We start from the raw sequence: 27,717 nt of genomic DNA on the forward strand, positions 1-27,717 counted from the left end.
CTGGCCTTTGAGATCAGCTCAAGCTGCAGCACAAAGCTGGCTGCTGCAGCTGGAGCCTTGGGAGCGGCAGGAAGGCGGCCAGGCTGCTTGCAGCCTCTGGTGAGTCCTGGTCTCCAGCACCACCGGCCTCTAAGGGCCTGGCCTGGGGGAGGCCAAAGCCCTCTGGGCCTCCAGATGGTGTGCGTGTGGCTGCTTACCTTCTGCATGCCTGTGGCCATGGGACGAGCCTTTTGCAGGTCGCAGCATCGCTGTGCCACCACCTGGCCCCACCCAGACATGAACATTCACGAGCCCACCACCTTCCACCACCCGCTAGCACAATGGGGATAACGGAGCGATGGGGACATGGCTGCAGGACCAGAAAGAGAGGAACAGCCGCTGACATGGGCTGTGGGAATACCATGAGGCAAAGAGCAGCTCTCACAGAGTGTGCAACTCAAAGAATCTGCTTTTAAAGGTGTGTGTTTTTTTAAAAAAAAAAAAAAAACATAAACTTGAGCTCTGCAGGCACCCGCTATCTCTGTAACCAGGGGCACAAGCAGGAGTGGTGATGAGCCCTCTGGACTGGTCTTTTTACAGGAACCCAGGGCTCTCCTTGCTGCACAGTGGTGCTGAGTACACACTGGTGTACACCTTGAGGAGCTCCTCCGTTCATTTAGACAGGTCAGACAGTGCAGGACACCACGCTGCCAGGGCCAATGCACACGTCCTCAGTCACTGGAGCATGGGAGTCAAAAGGCGCGAGCATTAAACAGACAAATGACAGGTCAGGTAAGAAAAATACTGCCTCTTCATTTAATGTTTAAAGACATCAGTAAACAAACAACAGTATACACAGTAAGAGGCTAAACTCCTCCCCTCTCCCCAAACAGCACCCTCCAAACCACAACAGGACCAGGTGACAACATGGGAGAAGGAGCAGCAGCAGTCTGGGATTTGGGAAACCTCTGCTGTGTGAAGGCAAGACGACAGGACCTGCAGTAGGCAACTTCCCTCACCCACGAGCAGAGTGACATCTCCTGGGCACAGTCACGAGGGAGTGGCTTTGGCTCCAAATCTCTTGCAAACACACAGAAGGGCCACATGTGAACTTGGAAAACAGCTGGAAGCTGCGTTAGAGGTGCAAGACGCACTGTGTACTGACCTTGGCAACCAAACTGCTGTTCCGCAGTGATGTTAGCCTCTCACAGAATGAGGAAAACGGGGGAGTTAGGTCCAGCTTGGCAAAGTGTTGCAGTACTCATTTGTGAATGCAAAACTGAGTATGGGGGGAAACAAACAAGACTACGCTCTGCATACATTCTTCCACCTTGCTCCAGCAAGCTGCTCCCTGCTCCAGTCACGCTCCTGACCCCTACCCCAGAACTGGCCTTGTCTTCTTGAACAGTTTTCCTTGAGCTATGGAGCATCAGATGGTCAGAAAGGGTATCGGGAAGCAAGCCTCAGAGCAGGCTTCAGAGGACAACTGACTGGGTACCTGAGCAGAGGGCTGGGGGGACCGGGATGCGGCAGGTGTGTTGCTGATGAGAGGCAGAGGTTGAGGCACAAGCGCTCCAGCTCCCACCTTCTGGCAGAAGCCCGCACGGAGTTACAAGAGCTGACTGAGCCAGTGCGGGTCGGGCTCGGAAGGCAGCTGCGTGGCTGCCTGCCGGCACACGGCACAGATCTGAGCGCTACTTGAGTTTCCATTTCCCCGAGCGGCGACAGTTGGAACCGTGACATGTGGTGGAAAGTAAGGAACACATTTCACTGCTCTCTGCCTTGCAGATAGCAGAAGTCTGCAGTGGTGCTGTTTCTGCTGCCACCGCTTGCAACGAAATACAAAGGGAGGGCTCGCTGGCACCCGTGCAGCCCAGTTAACTGCACCAAGCATCAACGTGGGACCCCCCCACAGTCCAGAGTCCCACATCAGAGCCCTCAGATCTCGACATCACTCTCTTTGTCGTTATCGTGGTCACCGTCATAAAACTCGTTGGCAGCTTCAGGCCTGGGGGAAGAGACAACCATCATCAGTGAAGAGCCCTGGCACCCTTGGGGCAAAGAAGAATGCCCACAGGTCTCACTGCAGGTCAGAAGATGCCTTTCACCCAAACACCTCAAGAACTGTTTTGTGAGGAGACCACACATTTACAGAGAGAGGATCCCTGGATAAAAAGCAGACTCAGAAGTGAGTTTGTATCTGTTCCAGGAAATGGTCTCCAGTACGTACTCTACCCATCCCAGCAGGGACTGAAAGGGAAGCCCATTTCTCCAGAACAACAGAGCTGATACCTGCTGTAGTTTTCCTCAGAACCTCTTTCCTCTGGATCAGGCTCATCTGTGCGATCGTAGCTGAGCAAGTCAGAAGGGACATCGTGGATCTGCACGCTGGGAGCATGGTTCAACATTTTCAGATTCTCAAATATCGTCTGCCTGATCTGATCCAAGTACTACTTAGAAAAAACAGAGAAGGATCATCACTGTCAGATCTGGTACTTTGCACAGAGCTACAGCTGTTAGCACTACAACCTGCCTGCACCATCTTTGTGGTGGCCTTGAGAAATGCATTAAAAAAAACACAACAAACTATCAGAGCAGAGGAGGCAAGAGAGTTTATTCAATCACTGAGGCTCCTGCACTTAGAAAACAGTAAGACAATCCAGCAATGTTCTCAAATACTATCGGCCCTTTGAGACTTTCTGACATCCAAGAGGAAAGGCTGTGCTTGCTCTTTGTCAGCTTTCTGCTCCCACAATAATCCTTTGCCTGGGTCCCAAGTGGTTTCACAAGAGCATCAACCACAGGGTTTTTGGGGTTACACAGCTGGACACTGCAGCAAGGCTGCAAGCACTCACCTGCCTGGAGTTCTGATTTTCAATCCTCGTACTGACATCAGGGTGAAGGGTGAAGTCTGGAGCGAAGTATTCAAAGTACTCTGCAATAGCGTGAGCACAGTGGTTAAAACACAGAGGCAAGGGAGCCAGTCATCAGCTGCAGAGCAGCCGAGCTCACTCTCCCACCATGCCAGAGGTGACCAGACCCTAAAAACCACAGTGACGTACAGCTCTGCAGCTGTTGTTTCGTACCATTCCTTGCAGAGTCAGCAAGACTAACACTCAGATCACCGAACAGGAAGTGAACCACATTAAATAACACATCACACGGTCAGGGTGTGCCTGCCCAGCAAAGCCTACAAGCAGGAGGAAGGGAACCAGGGCTATCTCTTGAGATCAGGAAGTGTTGTCACTTTGGCCCTGGTCTTATCTGTGGTCAATGCAGAATAGAAGTGCTATTTTTTCATCTGACACAACATACTTTAGCTCAACTAGTGGAGAAAATATGTGAACTCCAACTTACCACTGTATGGGAGCTCTTCACTAATTGCTTCATCTACAAGCAACGATGTTTCGTAAGTCCTAAAAACACGGAATAACATGGGCTCAGCCCACGGAAAGCTACACAGCGCATGCAGGGACAAAGACCACAGCAACTGCTTAACCTGTGACCTTCAACTAGGATGGAAAAGACTCACCAGCACCGTGCCACGTTGCGGACTGTGTAACCGCCTCCTCCCAGTACCAGTAAGGGGATGTTGAAGCTCTTCACATACTCCACGCATTCCCTAGAAATCCCAAACAAACATATCTGAGCTGCTAACTGCAGCACGTGCTCACATCAGAAGTGTCACCGTGTGCTCAAATGCCACCACGGCTCGTGTGACACACCTGGGAGTCAGGGCTCGTACCCTGGGAGACTGAGCCAGGTGCTACTCTGTGAACTGCTGCTCTTGTATAAAGTCCCATTCTGAGAGCCCCTCCCATCACACAAGGGTTTAAAAAAAAAAAACAAAACAAAACCAAAAGAACTCACACAAAGCAACAAACCCCAAAAACCGTTGGTGTGGCTGAAGGCCAAAGTCAAGGTCTCACAGCAGAGGACCCTCTGCAGCCCTTCAGACTAAAGGACAGTCTTTCAACTAACTGCTGTGCCCCAGCCCCACTGTACTTACCCATGCCCTCTTATACTGAGGTTAAAACAACCCAAACGGTCGCAACCCAGAGAATCAGCACCACACTGGGGAAGAAAAAAAGAACAGCTGAGTTTTGGCTACACAGGCACTGCTTTCTACATCACCATCCTACCCCTCTGCCACCTGCATTCACCAGAGGTACAGACAGCAGCTCAGCTAGGACACACTGACCCCGACCCCTGGGAACAGAGGGTAACCCAATCAAGAAATGCCCCGCCAACCTACAGCCTCTGAACAGGGAGGTTCATGTGCACAGAGGCTCAGTTTCTTACCTGCAGCACTATGCAGGTGGGCTGATAGTAATCTACCACCTGGTTAATGACTGGCTGGAAGAGGTGTTTATAACCTTCGGAGAGAAAGACAGGTTTGTCATGGCTCTGGAGAGAAGGTCCAGCACACATCTGGGCAAGGGGGAAAAGGCAGGGGACACCTACGTACTTTGGTCATCGATGCCATCTCGTAGCGGCACGTTGAGACAGTAGTAACGGCCGCTCTCTGCACCAACTTCATACATGTCCCCTGGCCAAGGAAAGACAAGAGAGTCACAACAGCTCTAAGACTCCAGAGGTGCTGGAACACCAGATCTGGTCTGGGCTGAGATCTCTGATACCCTAGCTAGGATCCCCCTTTCTTAGAGGCAGCTTTAGCTCTGTTCCTCTCCACTTGCTCCTCCATGCCTTTTCTTCCTCCTTTTCTCCCTGCAGTTGCCATTTTGTGATTTTATACCTCCAGACTCCAGCAGCACTTCTGAAGGACCCTGAAACAAGGCCAGGTTCACATTGTAAAGGAAACTGCATACCTGTGCCAGGGAAGAAATAGTTCCCATATTTATGGAACGACACTGTCATGACACGGTCCGTCAGGTAGAAAGCCTCCTGCACACCATCTCCGTGATGGATATCAATATCAATATACAGAACACGCGGGTGGTACCTACAAACAGGAGGAAAAGCAGCATTATTGTCTGCTCTGCACCCAACCATGCTCCTACCCACATGGCTCAGTATCGCCTAGTGCTCCGAAAAATCACTGCTGAAGTTTACCTGCAAGCCCACTTCCTAGAACTCATCTGTCCCACCCCAGGCATATCAAACAGCTTTACATGTTACATTTGTACAGCCTCCACTTAAACACACACCCACTAAAACATTTTCTTCTGATGTGCTTCAAAAAAGATAGTAGAACAGAAGGTTTTCAGATAGAGCCACAAATATCTTGGAAACCACATAAAATCTATTTAAAACATACGGGGTTAGAAAGCTTTTTTTTGTGTGTGTGTCCCCTCCCTGCAAACAATCTTCCAGCTAGTTAATCTTTAAGAGCTCCAAAAATATTTAACCATATCTGGAACTGAATGTTAAGCTAGCCAAGGAGTGCTTAGTGCCTCGCTTGGCCTGGCAGCACCGTGGCCCAGCTGGCCAGCACCGACACCACCGGGCTGGACTGCAGAGGCTGCCTTGCTCCGAACAACGAGCAGGAGTCAGGGGTACAGCTCCTACTGGCTGTGGAAGTCCAGGCAGAGCATTGTCACTCTCAAAGGGTAGAGATCAGCCCTGGGGCAACACTGAGGATGGTGAGAGGTTGATCAACGACTACAGGGGTGAAGAAAGCACTGAGCGAGTCAGAACGGATGTTCAGATAGAAGGGAAAAGAAGGGTGACTGGACTCAGCCAGGCTCCTTTGGCTCAGCCATCCAAACAGGTATTGCAGGCATGACATTTACTGGAGGAGAAGCCGGCTGGGTCACAGAGAATGATGAAAGGGAGATCACCACAAGTAATAGCGTTGGTGGTAATGGTCAAAGGTGATGTGCAGGTGACAGCACTGGAGACAGGGCCCTAAAGCCATGCCCTGCCCACCAACTCTAGAGCTGCCTGCTCAGCTGCAGAGAACTTATGCAACATTTTCTTAGGAAATGCTGCAACTGGTCAGTCCCCAAAGAGCAGGGAATTTGACATCCAAGCCAAAACCCTACAGGGCGAGATCCAAGAGAACGCTGAAACAGAGAGGAGGAGCATGTGGCTCATGCCATCTGTCCGCTGGAAGCATGGCATTCAGTGTATCTGCAGTGACCTAATCATGCAGGCTGATGGCACTGAGCCACACTGATTAGCAAATCAGTACCTCATTACAGCCTCCCAGAGACACAAACCATATAAATTGTCCAGATTTATCCCTAGAGACAAATGATGGCAAAGAGAAAGAGAGGCTGCAAACACCCAGCCTTAACACCCTGGTAAATGGAGGAAGGGACCTCCTAAGAGCAGAGGGACCACAGGGCAGCAAACTCAAGCTTGCAGCCACCTCCTGCGGAAATGGTTCACCAGAACAGGAAACAAGAGAATAGATATATTATAACCTCCCATGGGGGTAACTGGGCTGTATGTGATGCCTCTAATAAATAGGACTCATGTGAGACTAGAAAATAGGTCTGCAGATGAACAGTAAAGACCCAAGGTTCCCAAAAAAAAAAAAAAATAGGGAAGACTGGCAGAGAGGAAGGAGGTACAAGAAATGCCAGTACATTCCATAAATCTGACTTTGCAAACAAGTAAGCTTGCCACTGGTCACATACCTATTCTCCAGTCAACCCCACAACTTTTTCTTTTTAAATTCCACAGCATCTTGTCTCATATTCAGCAATAAGCAGTGCATTTCAGAGTACAAAAAAACTTCACAGACTAAGCCACAAAATGGAAAGTATTTTGGTAACTTTTCCTCTCATTCAAATTTTTGATTTCTAAAAATAAAAAGTTTTCCACACAAAACAAGTGTCCTCTGATCAACCATGTGTTGCCCAAGTTCTGGTTCTTAAGCCAGTCAAGCAAATCATGACAAATGCAGGCCATTTTACCCTGTTTCCAGCGAGCCACACTTTGCATTTACCTACAAAAGGCTCACTGTGGCAAAAACCCTGAGTCAGGAGACCCTGGAATGGATTATTTCACAGATGGTTAAAGAGTAACAAAGTTTAACTTTTCCCATATCACTTGAGCAGCATACAACAAAACTGGAGTCAGATATTCCAATTCTCATGACCCCTTCTTGTGCCTGAAGAAGAGATCAGGCCAAGAGATCAAGCTGTTGGCCTCCTTGTACTCTAAAAAGATACAGCCACCACCCAGACAAGGAGAGAGATTCAGCAGAGAAGAGCAGGAAAGCACCATCCCCAGCAGTACTGCACATGCCCCACGTCCTTACTTGAGCAGCTCCAGGATGCCAATAACTATGTCATTGACGTAACAAAACCCAGAAGCCTGCAATACAAAGAAAACCAAGTCACATTAGAACAGGATCAGCCCAGAACACAGGCTCAAAAAGGCAAAGCAGGCTGCAGATTCTCCTCATTACCTCGAACTTTTTGGCATGATGCAGGCCCCCTGCCCAGTTTATCGCAATATCACAGATCTAAGGAAGGAAAAATAAGTTAGTTTGAGATGACAGCATGATTAACAACCACCTTGCATCCACTTCCCCAGTCAACAGGGACAACCAGCACAGCACTGTGTCCCACATACACCTTTTTACCCCTTCCTCTACCTACGGAGGCTTTTACAAAGCTTCATCTTGCTCATTAGCCCAGTGTTTGTTACAACACGTCCACACCAAATTAGTTGGGTGCTCTGCATTCCCCTTCAGACCAGAAGAGACCACCTCCAACCACCACTGCTCCCCTCCAGCCAGCACTATGCAGAGCACCTGGCACACGTAGCTTGTTCCTGCACTTTGCTTCTGGGAAAGGTCTACTGAGCATAAAAGACTTCTCCTAAAAATCCTCACACTTCTGAAGTTTTGTTTGATATCCTCCCCAGTGACCCTCTCCTTCACACCTTCTGGGTGGTCTCATTTAGTGCATTCCCGCAGCAGAGGCCTAGCAGCACTCTGAGGTCTCCCAGCAGCTGGGTTCACTGAAGACCTCAGGTTTGTTGTTCTACGTTGCTGAGAGTACTTTGTGACTATACTCCTGCAGTATTAACGACCTGTGGCTCTCTCAGGATTCAACATCTACTAAATGGCTGCTTCTGACAGTACAGGAGTGGTCTCAAACTTCACGGTCCTGCAGTGCTAAGAATTTACACTGCAACACAGCAGTGCTTGCTATGTTGTTATTCAAAACACATCCATGGGGTTATCCTTAAGCTGATAACCAGTTAGTTTATACCTGTGTTTCAAAGGCAAGTCCATCAGCTCAGTTACCTTGTTGTTCAGCTGTGTTGCTCCCTGCAGGGAGGCTCCAGTATAGCGAGAGCAAAATTCAAAGAGACCTGGAAACACTGGGCTGGAAAAAAAAAAAAAAAAACCACAAAAATTATGATTCAAACACAGAACACTACATTCCTCCCAGTTTTTCCAGAGCAAAGCCAGGAATAAAATTGTCTAGGGACATTACTCGACCAATAGTGAAACTCACTCTCTGACAAGGTTAATTTGGGACCGTTCTGACCCTGCTTATAACACGGAGTACCAGCAGGTAGCAATCTGACTGCAAACACAATGGCAAACTTAGTGAGTCTGATAATGATTACCAAAGCTTCCAAGCCAGTGCAGAAAAGGCTTCCCCTGCCCACAACGCATGCCAGGGTCCGTGGACATGTGCCTGGAGCTAGGACATGACGTGGGAGGAAGGAGGATCGCTCCCATGCCACATTCCCACAGGGCCCCTCAGCCTCCCAGCGCATTGCGCAGCGGGCACCACGCTGCAGAGCCGAACGCTGCTCTTAGGGCAGAGCTGAGGCACGACCCACCTGAGCACGCAGAGCCAGCCCAGGCACCAGGATCTCTGGGAGAGTACAGGAACACAGGGCATGGGGACCCTGCGTCAGACTCACAGGCAGCACACTACAAATGCCATTCACAGAATGGCCTGGGTTGGAAAGGACCTCAAAGGTCACCCGGTGCCAACCCCCTGCCACAGGCAGGGATGCCACTCCCCAGGTCAGGTTGCCCAGGGCCTCATCTAACCTGGCCTTGAACACCTCCAGGGATGGGGCATCCACAATCTCTCTGGGCAACCTGTTCCAGTGCCTCACCACCCTCTGAGTGAAAAGTTTCCTTCTAACCTCTAATCTAAATCTCCCCTCTTTTAATTTAAAACTAAAACTAAACTAAAACCATTGGTTTTAAACCACTCATGGACAAGCAACGGCTTAAGAACTGTGGTGTTGTTTTTTTCCTCCTCTATTCTGATAAGATGATTTCTGATCATCAGAGCAGTGACATTACAGAACAATCTTCAGATTCCAGCCTAAATATTAAAACCCAGGCTATACTGATACCTTTTTGGGACAACACCGTTCTCTATGTAGCATAACTCCGCTTGTGCTTGTACTTAGAGCTTTGCCTTCCAAAGAATACAAAGAACAATCCTATTCTCGGACAGACATTATTCTCCTCAACCAGACATGGTATATATACTGTTTCCTCAGTTACCCAGAGAGCCTGTCCACACTTTTCTTTCAAGTTTCATCTCTCACGAACATGAAAGGCTGGAACTGAATATTCTCAACAAGATCTCATGTGGTTTTGTACAGAAGCACGAAACTCTCCTCTGTCTTACCTGAAAATCAGGCTCTCAAAGCTGCCTGGAATTTAACATGCACATATAAAGGTAAATGAAAAGACAGGCAATTATTTAAAAAAAACAGCATGCTCAAGGAGAACCAGAGGTTCTGCAAGAACAAGTAGAGATACAGTCTCTAACTCAACAACCTTAGTGTAAATGTAGATCTAAAAAGATGGACAGCAACATCTAAAGAGAAGGGAAATGAATTAAGGAGGTTCTGGTAATCTGATATACTCAGGAGGGGCATGCACCTTGTTCTGTTTAAATAAAATAAAAACCAGCACATGCTACAGGAGCTCTGCAGACATAAGCACCGCAGGATCACTTCAGCCTTTCCGATCCCGGTTCGCAGGAAGCACAGAGCACTCACCAGTCATCGCCCACGTTGAAGGCGTTGAGGCTCTTGGTGAATCCCTGCATGTTGTTGGGACTCACTCTCTGCAGGAAGTCTATGTAGTCCTCGGAGTGGAATCGGCACATGTCATGCTGGGATGCCTGGTACGGCTTGAAAACCTTCAAGACAGAAAGACAACACTTATTTCCCTTTCAAAACTGTGCTCGCTTTGGCCGCAAGAAGTCCCAGGCTGACAAATGACTTGCACGAGGTCTATCTAGAAGTGTGCCAGTACGCTGGCTTCCTGACATTTATGTTTATTTAAATGCAGCAAGCTGCTCCACAAAGCCTGTTTTCCTACTGATGTCTATCTTCTGGCCATAAGCACGTCTCCTGCCTCTCATAACAACTGCAGCTTTTCCAATATACTCTCCGATCCCTTCTTTCCACCAACACACCCCCAGCCCACGGCTTGCCAGCTAGCAAAAGAAAACAGCTGACTCGAAACTTGAGATTTTTCTTCACTGGGGAGCACTAGTCCCTGATCAGTCACCAGCTGTCATAAAACCCAAACCACCGTGATGTTAAGAGGGATTTCTGTCCCTCCATCGGATCAGCCTGCAGCAGGCTGGTAAGTTCAGAAGTTGTTTGGAGCAGCCTCACAGATAGATGGAACATACGCATAAGCTTTGTTTCCTTTGGAAAGTCAGCAAGAAACAACCATGGAGCTGGGTGGATTCAAATTAAAGTTCTCATGACAACACACGCTTGCCAGTTTGGCACTTACCACACATACCTCAATATCCAGGAAGTTAAAAGTCAACACCACGTACCCCGTAAGAGGAAATTAAAGCTACGCTGAAATCAATGAGAGATCTTCAGTGTTTCACAACTTGTCTTAATTAAACTGTGCACTTAATAAAACAGTGGGAAGATGAAAAAAAACATGAGATGAGCTTGTCTCCAGAGGGAAAATGTGTCAGGGCAACTCCCACAGCACGCCTGTTCCCTGTGCTATGCAGGACCCCGCAGAGACCTGCTGATTTTCAGAGGGAAAGTAGAGCCTAAGCCACGTAACATCTCCTGTAGTGCACAACTGCACCGACCTGCGCAGCACGGCGTTTTCCACATGGATGTGCAGGGTTTGGTGTTTCTCAGAGCCTGCTGCCTGCGACAAGGAGGACAGGATGACACAGGCAGGAGCCTCCACCGCAGCTGCTGAAGGTGGAGGTCAGACCCCCCCGAGAGACCAGCTCCAGCAGGACCAAAAGCAACACTAAGGAATCGCCATGCAAAAGAAGCAACCCTCACGGGGTATCAAGAGGCTCTCTTGGACAACGAAACGCAGGGACTTGGAATTCAAAGCAGAAAGGGAGGGGGGGGGAAATAAAAACAAGATGGAAAGCTTCAAGCCTGACTCAGCTGCTGGCAGAAGGAGAAAGCTGACTCCTTCCCCTCTGTGCCCTTCGCCCACACGATCCCACCCAGTTTCTGGAGCAGGCCCTGGCGCTCAGCACCTCACTCTGCCAGCTCAGCACCAGGCTCCCCCGCTTCTGCCCAGACACCAGGTCACAGTGGCTCTCGCCAGGACCCAGATGTGGCACAAGAACGGCAACGGGAACACGCAGCAGAGGAGCAGGGAAGATATGCAGCTGGACAGACACACTCTCTCCTTCAGCAACGCTGAGCCCTAAGGATCTGCTCACCACAGCCATAAATGAGCTGGGAAAAGGCAAACCCGACTTCAGCTACCTCGACAAAATAGCAGCCTCTTGCTCGGAGAAGGCCGGGAAGGCAGGTAATGATGCAACCATAACATGAAGTCAACAGGGCCTTTTATAGGCACAGTCGGCCAATAATCCCCTGCTTTTATTTGCTTGTCACTCTGCCAGTTGCTGACTGCTCAGGATGAAGTTTCCTCTGCGGTTTTCAGCTTCGTGATGACATTTTGTGGAAAATATAACCAAAAAAAACCTTTCAAGGCTAAAAACGCAGTGGGGTGCATAGCCCTGCCTACTGCCTCATGCAGGCAGGGACCTAACGCAGCAGTGTCACATCAGAATGTGCTTTCTGCTGTTTCTGCAGGAAAAACAAACCAAACAAAACTTTAGAGAAGCTGCTCATGCAAGTTCTTACATTTGTAGTAAACATTTGAAAGCTAAATTCTGCCAAGACATCGTGTGCTCCGAGCACACTCCAGCCAGATCTCCCCTGGGAGCACAGCAGGAACGGGGCGATTTTCTGTTGTTTCAGTGGTCTCAAGTGTTGGTGCCCAGGCAAGACAGGAGAAAGCATTTTGATTAAAAGGCAGAGATGCATCTGAGAAGAGAAGAAAAAGGGAAGGGGGAGCAGACAGAGAAGTATCCGTGGCTGGAAAGAGAAAGAAGACCAGCCCCTGCCAGGGCAGGATACAGAGACAAGAAAATCAAAGGGAAAGGCAAGCTGGGTGACAAGGGCCAGGAGCTGGGAAGAGAGATAGCAGACAGGTGACTGGACACAAAGGATCAGAAACCAAGACAGGGAAAGCTAAACACAGAAGGTGCTGCATCCTGCCAGCGCGCGAGGCAGGGACTGGCTTCCCAATGCTCTTACTTCAGCCAGCAGGCACCGTGAAATCATCCCGCACCAGGCTGGACCCTACAGAGGGCACAACACTCAGCAGCCACAGGTTACTACACCTGCACAAGCTCCTGTGAGGACAGCCGAAAAATCCAAAGGATGTGATGTTACCAGATATCAAGCTACTGGAATTGCATTAATTACAACAGGGAGCTTTTTAAAAAAAAATGTTTAAGCATACCAAATTAATTTCACGTATCGCATCAAGGAACAGTTTCACCGGTCCATTTTAACACCTCCTTTTAAAAACTGATATTGTGTGTTAATTTGGGGACAGCTCATTGTCTGTTTCCTGCCACTCAATCCACGGGTCTCTCATCACAGAGTGGAGGAGCTTGAACTTGAGCCCATGCTTTGCCAGGCCCTGGTATTGGTTCGGCTGCTCACACTTTGCCCCGAAAAAAAAAAAAAAGCAGGAAAACTGTATTGCTATCACACCTGCAAGAATTTTGCACCATGCCCTGCCTCATATCCTGCAGAAGACACTGCAAACACGCGGGAGTACAATGTGCCAGAATCTCCACTGCTCTCTTGTGCTCACAATAACACAGCTTCAATCCAACATCGCCCGATTCTCAAGAGCTTGGCCAGCGTCCCTTAAGGACAGCCCTTCTCTGCAATCCCAACTAAATATTTAGTCAGGTCCCTGAAAGCACAGCGGGAGCTGGCTAGTTTTGCTTAGCTTCTGATGCTGGGGACGAGGGAACCTGGGAGCTGCCTGGCCTAGCCGGAGACTGCTGTTTGCACAGAGCTGTCGCAAAGAAACGCGCAGCCACGGTGTTTTTACAGCAGCTCACGAGCTGTCCCTAAAGCAGGCTGCAAACCTGAAAACATGTCCCGGAACTTGACCAGGCTTTCTTCTTCACAACTTCATGGTTAAGTCCTGCTTATTTTTGTTTTATCAGCTACTTGCAATCGCCTACAATCATTCTGAGAACGCTTGCATCAGCGTAACCCCCTGGTCACCCAGCTCAGACACGAGCGATGGGGGAAGCTGGAGTGTCCCAGGGATCAGAGCCCAACTGCGGGAGGGCGAGGAACACCGCTGGGGTGCAGGGACAGAGGGGAAGGAGCAACACCCCCTGGTTTTACACCCCGTGTGCTAACCATGCGTGACGGTGCCAGTGACAGAAGTGCTCTTCGCTCCTTCTAATGAGGTAACTCCCCTGAGAGGACACCGTACACACGCACACACAGATACAGACAGACAGGGGCCTGGAGCTGCAGCGTAGTGCTGGGGCATGGTCCTGCCCCAGGGCACATCAGGCAGAGATTACAGGCTCTGGGGACAACAGGCAGCACTCAGACCTGACCTCGCACGCAGGCACCTTGACCTGGGACCTGAAACTATGCCAGCTGCTGCAGGAATCCTGTCCCAAAGCAGTCCAGAAGCTATCCTTCAGTACTGAAGCTGAGAATAAGCTGCCCGACGACTAAGCCAGCTGCCCCAAAGCACAGAGCAGCTGCAGATGGCATATTCTGCAGGTCAAAGCGTGCAGCAGCCATCTCAGAAGCAACGAGCAGGCATGTGCCTCTCACCAGCCCTGCCTTGGTACTGCGAGGCATTACATTGCATGCCCCGTGCTGGAAGAGTGGGCAGCAAAGGAAACAGGGCTTCGGAAGGGAAGGGGCTCAGTTCAGCTCCTCTTGCACTAAGTGAAATAAAGTATTTCACAGTAGGGGTACTGCATATTGGTGTGATATTCTATTATTCCCAAACTAATCCTGTTCTTCAAACATGTGAAGATTTAAGTTTTCTTTCTGATCATCACTAAACACTAATCACATTTTATCAGGTCAGAGTTCAGGAGAAGAACATCTTTCTACCGGTGACACCAGGAACGCGCTGGGCTAGACTGTGGGAACTGGGTGGTCAGTAAGGACTTTGAAGACCGTTCATCAGGTATGGGACAGGATTAGTGAACCCCATTTGGGCACCAAGATGAACTAGCTAGCCTCCTGAGGAGCTTTTTTAGCTTTACCAGTTTATGATCACGCACAGCGCTGGCCACCGAGTCCTGCCTGGAAGCAGCTGCAGCCACGGGTGCTTCAGGTCTGGCACCACTGCTCCAGCCCCAGGCAGGGCACCGCAAGCAGAGGCTGCACAGTAGGCTGACATCCCGCGGTGACACAGAAACACAGAACATTAGGGACCAGAAGGGACCTTGAAAGATCACCCGGTGCAATCCCTGTGCCGGAGCAGGAACACCTGGATCAGGTCACACAGGAAGGCGTCCAGGCGGGTTCTGGATGTCTCCAGAGAAGGAGGCTGCACAGCCCCCCGGGCAGCCCGTCCCAGCGCCCCGCCACCCTCGCCGTGACGAAGTTCTGTCCCGTTTTCAAGCCGAGCCTCCCGCGTGCCAGCCTGCGCCCACTGCTCCCTTCCCAGTCACCGGGTGCCGCCGAGAAGAGCCCGGCTCCGCCCCCCTGCCCCTCACCCCCTGCATGTTTACAAGCATCAGTGAGGCCGCCCCTCGGCCCCGGCCTCCCCCCAGCCCCCCCCGCCCCGCTCACGATCATCTTCTTGTAGAGGCCGTAGTGCAGCACCAGGCTGTGGGTGAGCGCCAGGCGGTGCGGCTTCATCGGGTGCCCGGCTCCTGCAAGCACAGCGACGGGGGGGGGGTCAGGGGGGGCTCGGGGGGGGTCTCACCGCCCCCCACCGGGCCCGGCCCCCCCCGCCCGCACCGTAGTGGAAGTTGCCGACGTCGGGGTCGTAGAAGTAGGCCACGGTCTTCGCCATGGCCGACGGCCCGCCGCCGCCGCCGCGCGCACCGCTACGTCATCACGCCGCGCCGGCACCTGCCGTGCGTCACCGCTCGCGAGAGGGGCGGGGCCGCGCGGGGGGGGGGGCGGGCGGCCTGCTGCCGGCCCCCAGTTGGCGCCAGTTACGTCCCAGTTAGCATCAGTTACATCCCAGTTAGCGCCAGTTACATCGCAGTTACCTCATAGTTACCCTCCAGCTGCTCTCAGCTGCCCCCAGTTACCTCCCGGTTGCCCCCCATCTGCTTCCAGTTAGCTTCCAGTTGCTTCTTCCAGTTGCTTCCAGTTACCCTACAGCTGCCCCCAGTTACCACCAGTTGCTCCCAGTTATCTCCCAGATGCCCCCAGTTACCCCACAGCTGCCCACAGTTACCCCCAGCTGCTTCCACTTACTCCCAGCTTCCCCCAGGTACCCCTCAGCTGCCTCCAGTTACCCGCCAGCTGCCCCCAGTTACCCACAGCTACTCCCACTTACTTCCCAGTTGCTCCCAGTTACTCCTACCTGCTTCCAATCACCCCCAGCTGCCTCCAGCTACCCCCCAGTTACTCCCAATTACCCCTCAGTTGCTCCCAGTTACCCTCAACTACTTCCAATTACCATCCAGCTGCCCCCAGCTCCCCCCAGCTGCTCCCAGTTACTCCCAGCTACCCCCAGTTACTCCCGGATGCTTCCAATTATCCACCAGTCGCTCCCACTTACCCCCCATCAGCTCCCAGTTACCCCCAACTGTCCACCGTTACCCCCCATCGGCTCCCAGTTATCCCCTACCCACGCCCATTTAGCTCCCAGCTACTCCCAGTATCACCCCCCCATATCCCCCTTCTCCCCTGCCCCTTGCCCAGCCGCGGGCACTGGCAGGACGGGGCGCAGGGACACAGCCGTGGGGGACAGGGGACGTGCTGTGACACCCGTCCCACCCCTGGGATCTGCCCCCAGCCAGGATCCCCGGGATAAAGCACATGGGGCCGCCCCTGCTGGCACCTCAAGGTGCGGGGGGCAGATAACGCCCGGACGGGCCCACGGGGCTGCTCGGGCGTCACAGTGGCAGCATGGGGGGGCTCGGGCCCCAGCAGTGAAAACACCCTCGTTTTAAAGGCCACTTAACGTGCCAGCGACGTCTGGAAATCTTATGGGGGGTTTAAGATTCGGCAAAGCATCTGGCGAGAGTTGATTTTGGCCTTAGTGTTTTTATAGAAATTATGGCAATTTCCACACTGAGCATCACAGCAGAGACCCCAGGAGGAGCCCGCCCGCGGGATTTCCACACCTGTCCCTGTTAGCTGCCACGGGGACACCGAGCACGGCGCAGACGTGTGGTGTCGTGGGGGCTGCCACCCCGCTGTGGTGAGAGCAGGGGACAGGGGACACGGCGATGTGCTGGGACCGGGGCTGGTTGTGGGGCAGAGCTGCTGCAATTTCCCAGAGGGGACTGGAGACTCCAGCTTTGAAGCCTCGAAAGCTTCTGAAGGGACTGAGCAGGGGTGGAGGATGCAGCACCACGGGGATGTGGCAGCTCCACGGGGATGCTGAGTTCAGGGCCACCACACCATGCCCCAGTGCTGCCCTATAACTGTTGGTGGAAGGAAGGACAGATGGGAGGAGAAACACCATGGGCTGGGAATACCCTGCAAGGAGCCAGGCAGGAGCAGAGCCTGCTCCTTGCCCCGCTTCCACCTCCTCCTCCCCACGCAGGGTGGCCCTGGCTGTGGGAAGGGGGATGGCAGGGCCAGAACTTGTTTCCATCCCCTGGAGGATTGACACGCAGAAATGCACCGGGTGGGCGGAAGCGTCAGGGAGCAGAAAGGGATTTATTGTGAAGGACAGCGTGGGTGCGAGAGCAGATGGGAGTCAGCCTCGCCCCACGGCTCAGGAGCAGCGAGGAGCCCTCTTTGACCAAGCACAGAGCAAACCTCTTTTAACATCCTGACAGCAGATCGCGCGATGCTGTGGCTCATCGCTGCGTGCTGGACTGGCAGCAGGAGCCCCCTCCTGTCCCACTGCCCGTGGTCTTCTGGCACGGTTGGTCTGCCTCCATCCCAGCCTGTCTCCCTGCCGGGACAGCACGCAGGAGGGTGGCACCTACCATGGGGTGACCCCGTGAAGTCACGGGGATGGAGGAGGGTCCTGGGCTCCTCGCAGCCACTGCCAGGGCTCTCCTGGCCACTTTTGGATGGGGACGGGAGCTGTCACGGTGGCACAGCCGGTGGCTAGGTTATGGGTTTCCTCACCTGTACCCATCCTCACGGGCTGGTTCAGCTATCCTTGAGCTGGAGGAGGCTCGGTGGCGGTGGGACAGGAGGGTCAGTGTCACCAGGGCTTGCAGAAGTGACATGTTTTTTGGGTGGAGGACCAGCACTGGTCGAAGGACCCAGAGGCTTCATTTGCTGCAGCAAAGTAGATTTGGGTAAAGCCTCCTGGAGTGAGGATAGAGGAAGAGGAGGTCGTGGCACTGCCACGGGTGGGGATGTTGAACAGCTTGGTCCTTTTTGGGGAAGGAGGGAGAGTCAGTGTCCCCAGTGTGGGGCTGTGGGGGCTGCGGGGGCTCCTTTGCTACGCTCCCAGTGGTGCAGATAAACGCACCTCGCCCCCATGCCGAGACCCCTTCCTCCCTGCTCCCCCAAAAACTGCCCAAAAAGGAGGGTGCTGGGGAAGCTGGGCTGCCCGGAGCTGGGGTGAGACTGCCCCGGGGCAGGGAGCAGCGTGCCAGCACCCGGCGCTCCCGTTTGCCCCTTGCTGCAGCTGCCAGCAGCATTTCCCTGAGCTCCCCTGCAGCCTGCCCCCGCCGCAGCCGCTCCGGAGAGATCGAGCTGAGGACAAGCGGGTGCTTTGCCTGGCAGGCGCTGCCTCGGCAGGCAGAAGCCGCTTGGCTCCTTCCCGAGGAAGCCGGGGCAGCGGAGGATGCTCGTGGCGGTCCCCAGCCGCGGGGATGCGGGGTTGCTAGGAGGCAGGTGAAGGTGACGGGGACAGCGCTGCGGAGCACCGCAGGCCCAGGTACCGCCGCAGCCGTGCTCCGGGGACGGGGATGGGGACAGGAGGGCCCCCGGAGCCCCCGCGCAGGGCAGGCGGCAGCGGAGGGAAGGAGCTGCGGGGGGACCGGTGGAGGATGCGGGAGCTGGTGGCCGGCTCGGCCCTTCGCCGCCACCGCTCCCTGCCGTGAGTAGCCAGGGGGGCGAGGGGCTCCGGCAAGGGCGATGCTGGGGGCCCGTGCCCTTGGGATGCTGCCTGCGGCGGGGCGGGGGGGCGATGCAGCAGCCCCAGGCTGGTGCCGCTGCTGCCCTTGGGATGCTTCGCCGGCTGCGATGTGTCCTTGGGAAACCGCGCTGAGCCGGCCATGGCGGGGCCGGGGATGAGCCCTCATCCCGAGCTGGGAGCCGGATCTGACCCAGCAGGGCCCGGCGGCAGCGCGGAAGACACGGGGAGGAGGAGGAGGAGGAAGAGGAGGAGGTGCAGGGAGCCTGCCGGGGGTCTCCGAGCCGCCTTCCCCCTTCTCCTAGATCCGCATGTCCGACCAGAGCAGCAGCGATGATGGGGAGTCCGACCCCCAGCACAGCCTGTCCATGGTCTTCCTCCTCGTCCTCGTCTTCTTCATCATGGGGCTGGTAGGATTCCTGATCTGCCATGTCCTGAAGAAGAAGGGCTACCGGTGCCGGACTTTCCGGGACGAGCTCGACCCAGATAACAAGGACGTGCTGGCGGAGCTCCAGGGCAGTGAGTACGGGGAGCGGGGTGCGGGGGGCTGCGGCGCTGCCCTTTGGTGCTCCCTAAACTCAGCCCTCGAGTGTGGGCTGGGGGTGGCCAGGGGCCCTGTGGTGGGACGTGGTGCCCACCCTTTTCCCCAGGTCCACATGGTCCCCACCATGTGCTTGCAGAGTCCGTGCAGCCCCGAGCTGTGCCCCGTGGGTGCACGCCAGAGCTCGCGGATTGAGTTGGTTGCGCACGAAGACGGTGTGTGAAGCTTCCAGGTTAGCTTTGCCTGCTGGAGATGCCACAGCCCAGGGAAACATCTCTGCAGGCTTCCAGGAGCGCAGCAGCGGCCACTGACTGTGCTGTGCAGGGCAGCTGCCCACCAGACCTCAGCCAAGCCCCCTGCCCCCTCAAAGCAGGTTGTGATGAATGCTGGCGATGAGTGCCACAACAGGGCAGACATCCAGCCAACTTTCGCCAGCACGCTCCTTTAAGCTTCTAACACTGTAGCTCTGGGACTTTCTCCATCAGAGGTGCTTTCTATGTATTGAGCAAGCCCCCAGTGGGTTTCTTGGCTGTGAACCTTGTCCCGTTTACCCTTGGACGCCTTTAGCACCGCAGCATCCTGAAGGTGGCAGCTCCAGGGCTGAACTGTCCTCACGAGGAGCCTCCTCTTCAAGCTTGTTCCAAACCTGCTACCCACTCGTGTCCTTGGATGCTCCCCAGAAGGAGGAATGTGCCCCCGCCTCACCGCACCACTGGCTGCCATTTTAGCCCCCTCCTTTCCAGGGTGGAGCTCTGGAGTTCCTCAGGTTCCTCCTGACGCCGTGGGGACTTGCAGCTCCTCGGGCCTTTGTCGGCACTCACAGCTCCTGCTGAGCTGGGCCTCCCAGCCCCACGCCCTCAGTGCCACATTTTCTCCTTTCAGATGAAGAGGAGGAGCTGAACGAGGACACCGTGGAGAAGATCGTGAGATGCATTATCCAAAATGAAGGTGAGCATTTCCTTGGGCTGGCTTGGAGCCTTGCTGACCGCTTTGGCTGACATGCTCCCTTTTTCCTCTCTCTCCAGCCAATGCAGAGGCCCTCAAGGAGATGCTGGGGGACAATGAAGGGGACATCCCAGTGCCAGTGCCCAGGTGAGGGAAGCCAAAGCTTGTGGCTCTTCCAGAGTAAGGGAGAAGCAACCGCTGGGCATCACCTGGGTCCTCAGACTCCGAACCCGGCCCCTTCCCATGTCGGCAGCTTGTTACAAAGCATCTTCCCAACAAGAAGTCCCTCTCCTCTGGGACATGGGGGTTGTGATGACTGCTTCACTTCTTTGCCAGCAGGAATATCCCTTCCCCCTGTCCTAATAGGAGGTCCCCTCAGGAACTGCTGCTTCTCAGGGCTTGCCACGCTGAGGCTGCACCAGGGTAGGGAAGGCTCCTCCAGATACCACGACCTGTCACATCCTTTTCCTCTTACAGCCTTTGTCCCCACCGCAACAGCCAGGATGGGGGCCCACCACACCACCACACGGTGCATCTGGGCTCCACGCAGGCCCCCTGCATCCACTGCAGCAAGAGGAAGAGGCACCCGCTGCACCGGCAAGGAAGATCCAAGGATGGCAAAGGCAGGATGCATCCTGGAGAGACCACCGTCTTCTCAGTAGGCAGGTACTGGAATGAGCCTTGCTCTGATGGAGCAAGCATTACGGAGAGACTTCTCAGTTCCCCTTCCCTACTTACCCTATGCCAGACACCCCTTGCTCAGGAGTCCTGAGGGCCAGGTGCCTCCCACACCTCCAAATTCCCGTGGTGTGCAGCAGGCCGTGACGCATGGGTGCCTTTCCCCTTCCTTCTCCACAAGGTGACTCAGGCCTGGGTTGCCCTGCTGACTCAGAGCCGGGCAGAGCCCCAAATCCATGTCCCTTCAAAGCCTGCTGTCCCACCTACATGCGACTTGGGGTCCTTCTTGCTGCAGGGGCAGTGGCCCCAGGTTTTAGGGATCTCGTGAGGAGAGGGAGGAGGTGACACAGGTTCCTGTTGCAAGTTGCCACCATCAGAATGAAAGAGTGGCTATTCTCCTCCAGGTCTTTGCCTGCAATGATGACTGTAATCAGATGCTGTGGGAGGAATATGAGAGCAGGGGAGTGTACTTGACACTTCCCACAAATAGTCTCCCAGTCCCCATCTGTTCTCACCTCAAGGGACTCCCAGAGCTGCCTGTGGTCTCTGAGCAGTCATCAACCTTTGATACAATCTGTGACCTGCCCAGGTTGCCCCATTCCCCAGCAGAAAGGTCTGGTCCTGCCATGGTGACGATGAGCCAGATGGGGCATTGGGAGGGGTTGTTTCCACCATCGGAGCTAGGAGTCTCAGAAGGGAGGTGAAGTGGGAGCTGTGTGGGGAGCTGGTAAAGGGGAGGACCTCCCCGTGCCAAACTCCGTCTGAGATCGCCCCTTTCTGCAGGAGGAAAGCTTCTGGCTTCCTCTGGGCTGGTTGCTGCCAGCTGTCCTTGGTGTCAGGGCTGGTGGCTGGTAAGCCAGATCTCCGCACAGCTGTGTATTCATGGCTAATCTTCCCTGGCTGGAGCCCAGCTCCTTCCGCTCCTCTGTGTCCTTCACCCATGTTCTTCTCAGTCCCTTCTCACTCAGCTCTGTGTGCCTGGAGAAGATGGTCCCCTCTTAAACGCGCCTTCCCTCACACCCCAATTTTCTCTCCTTATCCTCGTTAAGCTCCCGTGTCACACAAGCCTTTTCCAAGGTTATATGTTAGAAGTTTCCACTTCCTGAATCTCCTTGGTATGAGGTCCAACTGCTAAGGGGCCTATGTGTCCGTGAGGTACCTCCAAATTCTACCTCCAAATTCTGTCTTGTGTTTCCCAGCTGGCCCCTCTGCTCTTCCAGTTCCCTGATGACTTTTTGGGGAGTGCCCTTGCTGTGTCTTGCTATGAGTATCCTGATTGCACAAGCCACCTTGATTCATGACCACACACAAAAACTCCACTTTAACCTGCTTCTATTTGCAGCTCTCAGGTCTTGTTCATCCATTTTTGGCTGTTGCTTTTGCCTTGGAGACAGCGGCTGGGAGTCTGATCCCCTTTCCTATTGACCAGGTCTGGTGCGGTCAGCGTGGGTCCACCAAGGCTGTCAGGGGCTGGAGCACACAGTGTGTGAGGAGCTGCTGAGGGAATGGGGTTTGTTTGGCATGGAGAGGTCTAGTGGGGATCTAATTGCTCTGAAACCACTCAGAGGGGTGAGTGGAATTTAAGTGAAGATGCAGCTAGACTCCTCTCAGAGATGCACCATGAAGGGCAAGAGGCAGCAGCCGCAAGTTGTACCTAGAGAAATCTGGATGAGGCACAGAGAGGAAGCATCATGCCCCATGAATTATGCTGCCCTATGGCAGGGCCTCAAGCAGCAGGGGGATTGCCATCCTTGGGGATCTCCAAACCCAGCTGGAGAGGTTTTGGAGAGCCCCGAGCAGCCTGACCAAGGGTGGAAGATGGCTCCATCTTGAGCAGAGGGTTGTACCAGAGGCCTTTCCCACCTGAACTGTCCTGTAATTCTGAGGTAATCAGGTTTAAATGATCTGTACTCTCATATTATTGAATAATTTATCATCTGTCTTAGGGCTTTCCTAAACCTTTCATCTTTGCCATCGCTACCATGTTACTGAGCGGCCACATCAGAGGAGCACTCCCTCACCACGCACCGACCCACCAGTGGCGGAGCTCGTACGCAGCCCATCCACATCTCACAGAGGTCTCGTCCTCGGCTTGCTCAGCTGCAGCACGTTGTGTCCTGTTGGATCAAGTACCCTAGCCGTGCTGACTAGGCGGACACCAAAATGCTCCTGCCCTTCTCCTCATGATCCGGAGGTTTCTCTTGTGTCCTCTCCAGCCTGAATCCTGCCTGCTCCTCTGAATGCCTTCCCGTCTCCTTCAGGCTGACACTGCTCAAAGGTGTTACTGAGAAACGATCCTATCATTTGTGCCTCCTCCCGGTCCCTTTTTGGGACTGGAGCATTCTGTGGCCTTCTCGTATCTCCGTGCTGGTGCCCTGTCTCCAGATACGTGGATAGACCTAAAAGGTCACATTTGCTGTGGCTCGGCCTGACCCCAGCAGTCCTCTGGGAACATCACTCCGAGCTGGAGCATTTCCCTTCTCAACCCTTCCAATTTATGAGCAGTGTTTCAAGCTGTGATGCTGAGGAGTCTGTATTGCCTACCCTGGTGATGTTATTTACAGTTCTGGCCACCTGGTGCTCTGGCCATCTGCTGAGGCCTGCACCGCCTTTGTCTGGAGCTCCCCTGTGCTTGAAGAGGGTTTAAGAACTACTATCGGGTAACCTGAACATCTTCTTGAAGTCACATTCCTCGTTGCTGTCCTCTGCTTGCTAGCCCGTCTTTCCTTGTTCCTGACACAGGACCACTCTGGTGGTGTCCTTCACTCACTCGCTCTGGCAGCTCATCTCGGATCTGTTCTTTCTTGGACCTTCCTTCTCAGTGTCCTCCTTCGGGATGGCCATTTGCTTAACACTCAGGTCTAGCTCTTCTTTCAGCCCCAGCAGCGCTTCAGCCTCGCTGCTGGCACCATTTTGCCCTGCTTGCCGCCGACTCACAGCCGAGCCCCAGCGGCGCCGGGGCCTTCTGGGCCTGAATCCCCTGTGGTGGGCCCAGCGCTCTGTCTGGTGGGCACCAGCTCACCGGAGGAGACATTTCCCCTCTGCTGGTCCAGCTGTGGTGTGCAGTGCTTAAACGGGGGAATCGGAGCTCGTCAGCACCAGCTCCCTTGCAGTTTTGTCTTTTAGACTTTGTGCATTCCCCCTCCCAAATCCCAAATTGACAGCAGTTCCCTAACCTCTCCCTTCTCCCCACGTGCAGTACTGCAGTCCCCTCTGATTCTACATTCATCCATTGTCCGTGTCAGGCCGACTTTGCAGTTCTCCTTCCCTCCCCGGAGCTCTGAGCTGCTCCCCGGCATGCAGTGGAGGCTTGGTAGGCCACTCAGCACCATCCATTGCACCAGGGGCTGCGCACAGCTTGCCCTGGTGGGTTTTAGCCTGGCAGCTCCTCTTTGTGCTTGATACCTGTCCCCACACACAGCTCACCCCTCCCTCAGCCTGCAGAGCGGCCCTGCAGCCCCTCACACAGATCCCTTCCTCCCTGGGATCTGCCCAAAATGCACCAAATCCACATCCAAGGCTCTGTACAAGCCCCTCTTTGGCCAGGCTGCATCTCAGGGCTGTTACCTGTCCTGCCATGGGAGGACAGACTGTAACAGCTGGCACCAACATCTGGATTGGGCTTTTCGTCCTTCTCTTTACCAGCACTTTGTACTGGGTGTGCTTTCTGCAGAAAATGAAGGAAATCTGGGGTGAGGTGGCCAGGGCATGGCTGGGGCGGGTGTCAGCGCTGAACGGGTCTGAGAGTTTGGAGATCAGCACGGGCTGGCGACAAAGAGAGAGGATCCCACGCTGGAGGCAAGCTGGAAATAGCATTGGGAAGGAAACAGTGGGAGAACGGAGGGAAGAGCTTTTGACCCGCCTGTCCCCTGTTGCAGGTTTCGTGTCACGCACATCGGGAAGAAGCCCACCTTCCCCGAGCAGCAGGACGGCGCCCAGCCTGACGGCAGCAGGGAGCCGAGCACGGAGGAGCTGGAGCACAGCAGCGAGCGGCTGCGGCGGGAGCGGGCTCGCAACGGGACTGTCCCCACGGGTGGCCTGGAGAACGGGGCCGTCCAGGGGGGAGCAAAAAGCACGGAGCTGAGCCGCTCCAGCACCCCAGCTCCAAACACGCCCGGCAGCCGGGACGGCAGAGCGGCGGGCAGGGTGGGCAGCTCTCCCGGGAGCACAAGTCACCAGCGGAGGCACCTGAGCCGTCGGGGTCTGGGAGGGTCGAGCCCCAGCATCCCGGGGCAGCTGGGGCAGGAAGGAGGGCAGAGAGGCAGCATCTGCCAGGAGGAGGCCGGACTGGGGTCAGCAGATGAGGTGTCGGATATTCACGGGAGCCTGAGCCTACATGAAGGGGCGGAGGAGCTGGGAAGGGAGGAGAGCAGCAGAAGACAGCCCGCAGCGGAGGCCATGGGGCAGCAGGTGGGTTCCTCCTCTTCCTCGTCCCCCGGTGGTCTCCTGGGTTGGAGGGGCTGAGGGATTACGGCGCAGTGCCCAAGGTCCTGGTGTGCTGGGGTGCTGCCAAACACTCACAGGGCAGTTTGGGTTGGAAGGGACTTTTAAAGATCACTGAGTCCAGCCCCCTGCCGTGGGCAGGGACATCCTTCACCACACCAGGTTGCTCAAGGCCCCATCCAACCCAGCTCCGAACACTCCCCATGACGGGGCATCCACAGTTTCTCTGGGCAACCTGTTCCGGCATCTCACTGCTCCCATCATGAAAAATTTCTTCCTTATACCAAATCCACCCTCTTTCACTTTAAAACCATTGCCCCTCATCCTGTCACTAAAAGCCCTAGGACAAGGTCTTCCTCCATCTTTCTTTTGAGCCCCTTTATACATGGGAAGGCCATAATGAGGTCTCCTGGAGGCTCATCTTCTCCACACAGCAGTGAGCCCCGCTGCAGGGACCAAGGAGCCAGGGATAGCTGCGGTGTGGGACCTGCTCTGTCCTGCACACCCTGCTCTCTTTCCCTAGCTGCATTTTCCCATCCTTTTTCTAATACCTGTAGCAGTGGTAAAGAGGGGTGCTCTCACTCCACGGACACCCTCTGAGCGCTTCTGGTGGGATGGGTCTGAGAAAATGTGACTTCTCCTTGGGACGTGCCAAGTCACCGTGACACTGTTCCCACCCTGCTGGTGCCCACGCTCCAGGGAAAGGCAGGTCGTGGTTGACCCTTGTGGTTGACGCAGCAGAGACCCGAGGGCAGACCTGCAGCCGCCAGCCCCTCGGGCAAGGGATGTGCTTGGCCCCTTTGTGGTTGGGCTCTTTGGGGACATCTCCTGGGATCACTGTTCCTTGTCCCTCTGCACAGGGCTTATTCTCCCTCAGGGCTCACCGCAGCCAGCAACGTGCAGGCAGGGCAAGATGCCCCCAGGAGCCCTTCTGGCCTTGAAGCCTGGGAAGGGATGAAGCCACCAGGCTGGGGCTCAATTGTCGTTCCCACCCTGGTGCTCGGAGCGGGGAGCAGCACCTGGGCAGCTCCCGGCCTCCCCACCTGACACCACGCTGGAGCTGCTAGCGAGCTCTGGGCAGCACCAGTGAAGAGACGGGGTGCCTGGACTTCAGTGGGCCAGCCCGCTCCCTGTTGCTGCCTCCAGGCTCTTACTTGCTAGAGGAGGAGGGAAACAAATGGTTTGGGGAAAGAACCTGTGTGCCTCAGTGCTGGGAGCCTGCTTGAAGGAAGGAGGATGGATGTGAATGTGGAAAGCCTAAGGAAGGCCCTTAGGAGGGGCTGATGGGCTGCAGACTTTCTTCAGAGACCTCTCCAGAGGACTGCAGAGGCAGAGGTCCTCCTTCCTCCAGTGGCCCAGCACGCAGCCCTTTCCTTCTGTTCATCTTCCCTTCGGTTCACCATGGAGGAGAGCAGGGAAGGGGCGGGCTGGACAAAGCAGAAGGTTGAGATGTGGGCAAGGAGAAGCACGGACAGCCCTGGGCATAGCCAAGCACCCAGCCCTGGGGCCGCTCCACTGGGCTTGGTGGTGTTGCTTTGGCACAATCGGGGACACGCGGCCACAGGGAGGACAGTGATGGGATGTCAATGAGATGTTTGCTACCAAGCCCTGGAGCTGCTCAGCAGCTACCCCGTCCCTTAGGTCCCTGCCAGGGCCACCCTGAGAACTGTTAGCTGCTGCCTGGTACATCCTGCAGGCGGCAGAAGGGCAGAGAAATGGGGATGGGGCTGTAAGTTAGCAGGGTCATGGCCGCCGGCCTGTGGGTCCCTGATGTGGCTGACGGAGCCCCCAGCCGGGCTCCCCCAGAGCACTGCCTGATACCTGCATCTCTCCCCCTCCCGCAGGAGCCCAGCACCATGGTACAGGACCGAGGAGCCACCGTGTGATGTGAGTGCTCATCCCCAGCCCCGCGTCCAGGTCCTGGGGTGGGCAGGGGGTCACGGCTGCAGAGAGGGGCCGAGCCATGCAGAGCGCCCATCTATCTGCGGGGGGTACCTGGCTGGCCACAGCGGTGGCCATGGGCCAGCCCCATCCCACTTCTCTCTCCCCGCAGCTCCTCTCCACTCCCGGCCAGAGCAGCCGACGGGAGGCACGGGGCCCCTGGCCCCACACCGGGCTGGGGGCTCTGCCGCGGGGGGCAGCCGGCCCCGGCCCCAGCCTGGGCGAGCAGCTTGGCATGGCCAGAGCGACGCGCGGACATTACAGACCTCATCCCATCGGCAATAGTTACCTGACTCCCACCCACCACCAACACCCCCCACCCCGGGGGTCCCCCCAGCCTGGCACAAGTGGGGACCCCCTCCCAGCACCCCGCTGCCACCTGGTCCCCGCACCCCGCAGAAGGATTCTGTAGGGATGCTGCAGGGGCAGTGGCACCAGCTCGAGCCCCCCGCATCCCCAAACTCACCGCAGAGCACAGCCCCGGCGGTGCCACCGAGCAGGACGCGGCGCAGCACCCGCCGGCACAAAGCCCCCAGCGCCACTGGGGAGGGACTGCGCAGCGCCCGGGGGACGCTGATGGAGATGGGAGCCTCCAGCCCTGCCCTGGCACAGGGCAACCCGGCCCCCAAGGCGAGCTTTGGTGTTAAAGTGCACTGTAAATAGATGAGCTAAAACCATTAAAGCTGCTGAACAC

General features: G+C 55.0%; 2 protein-coding genes across 4 annotated transcripts; one reads left to right on the plus strand and one right to left on the minus strand.

Moving 5' to 3' along the window:
• Positions 1–772: 772 nt before the first annotated feature.
• On the minus strand, positions 773–15,366 carry HDAC3 (histone deacetylase 3). The gene is made up of 15 exons (XM_080555988.1): positions 15,211–15,366; positions 15,040–15,122; positions 9,943–10,085; positions 8,207–8,288; positions 7,361–7,417; positions 7,211–7,266; positions 4,809–4,942; positions 4,448–4,528; positions 4,282–4,355; positions 3,989–4,053; positions 3,512–3,601; positions 3,337–3,395; positions 2,835–2,914; positions 2,272–2,429; positions 773–1,987 (listed from the first exon to the last, which is right to left on the minus strand). Exons 1-15 carry the CDS (start codon positions 15,263–15,265, stop codon positions 1,918–1,920), a joined length of 1,287 nt encoding a protein of 428 aa, XP_080412114.1. The 5' UTR covers positions 15,266–15,366; the 3' UTR covers positions 773–1,917.
• A 650-nt stretch (positions 15,367–16,016) lies between these two features.
• On the plus strand, positions 16,017–27,714 carry RELL2 (RELT like 2). 3 transcript variants are annotated; one of them, XM_080555991.1, is made up of 8 exons: positions 16,017–16,630; positions 18,781–18,994; positions 19,899–19,964; positions 20,042–20,108; positions 20,439–20,627; positions 24,518–25,049; positions 26,927–26,969; positions 27,136–27,714. In XM_080555991.1, the coding sequence occupies exons 2-7, from the start codon at positions 18,787–18,789 to the stop codon at positions 26,966–26,968; spliced, it is 1,104 nt and encodes a 367-aa protein (XP_080412117.1). In that variant the 5' UTR covers positions 16,017–16,630; positions 18,781–18,786; the 3' UTR covers position 26,969; positions 27,136–27,714. The 3 variants fall into 3 exon arrangements, with proteins under 3 accessions (XP_080412117.1, XP_080412116.1, XP_080412115.1); XM_080555990.1 differs by lacking the exon at positions 16,017–16,630 and adding an exon at positions 16,641–18,439; XM_080555989.1 differs by lacking the exon at positions 16,017–16,630 and adding an exon at positions 16,641–18,277.
• Positions 27,715–27,717: the final 3 nt, after the last annotated feature.

This window comes from Anser brachyrhynchus, assembly GCF_964034855.1.
Source record: "Anser brachyrhynchus genome assembly, chromosome: 14".
NCBI classification, from domain to species: domain Eukaryota; kingdom Metazoa; phylum Chordata; class Aves; order Anseriformes; family Anatidae; genus Anser; species Anser brachyrhynchus.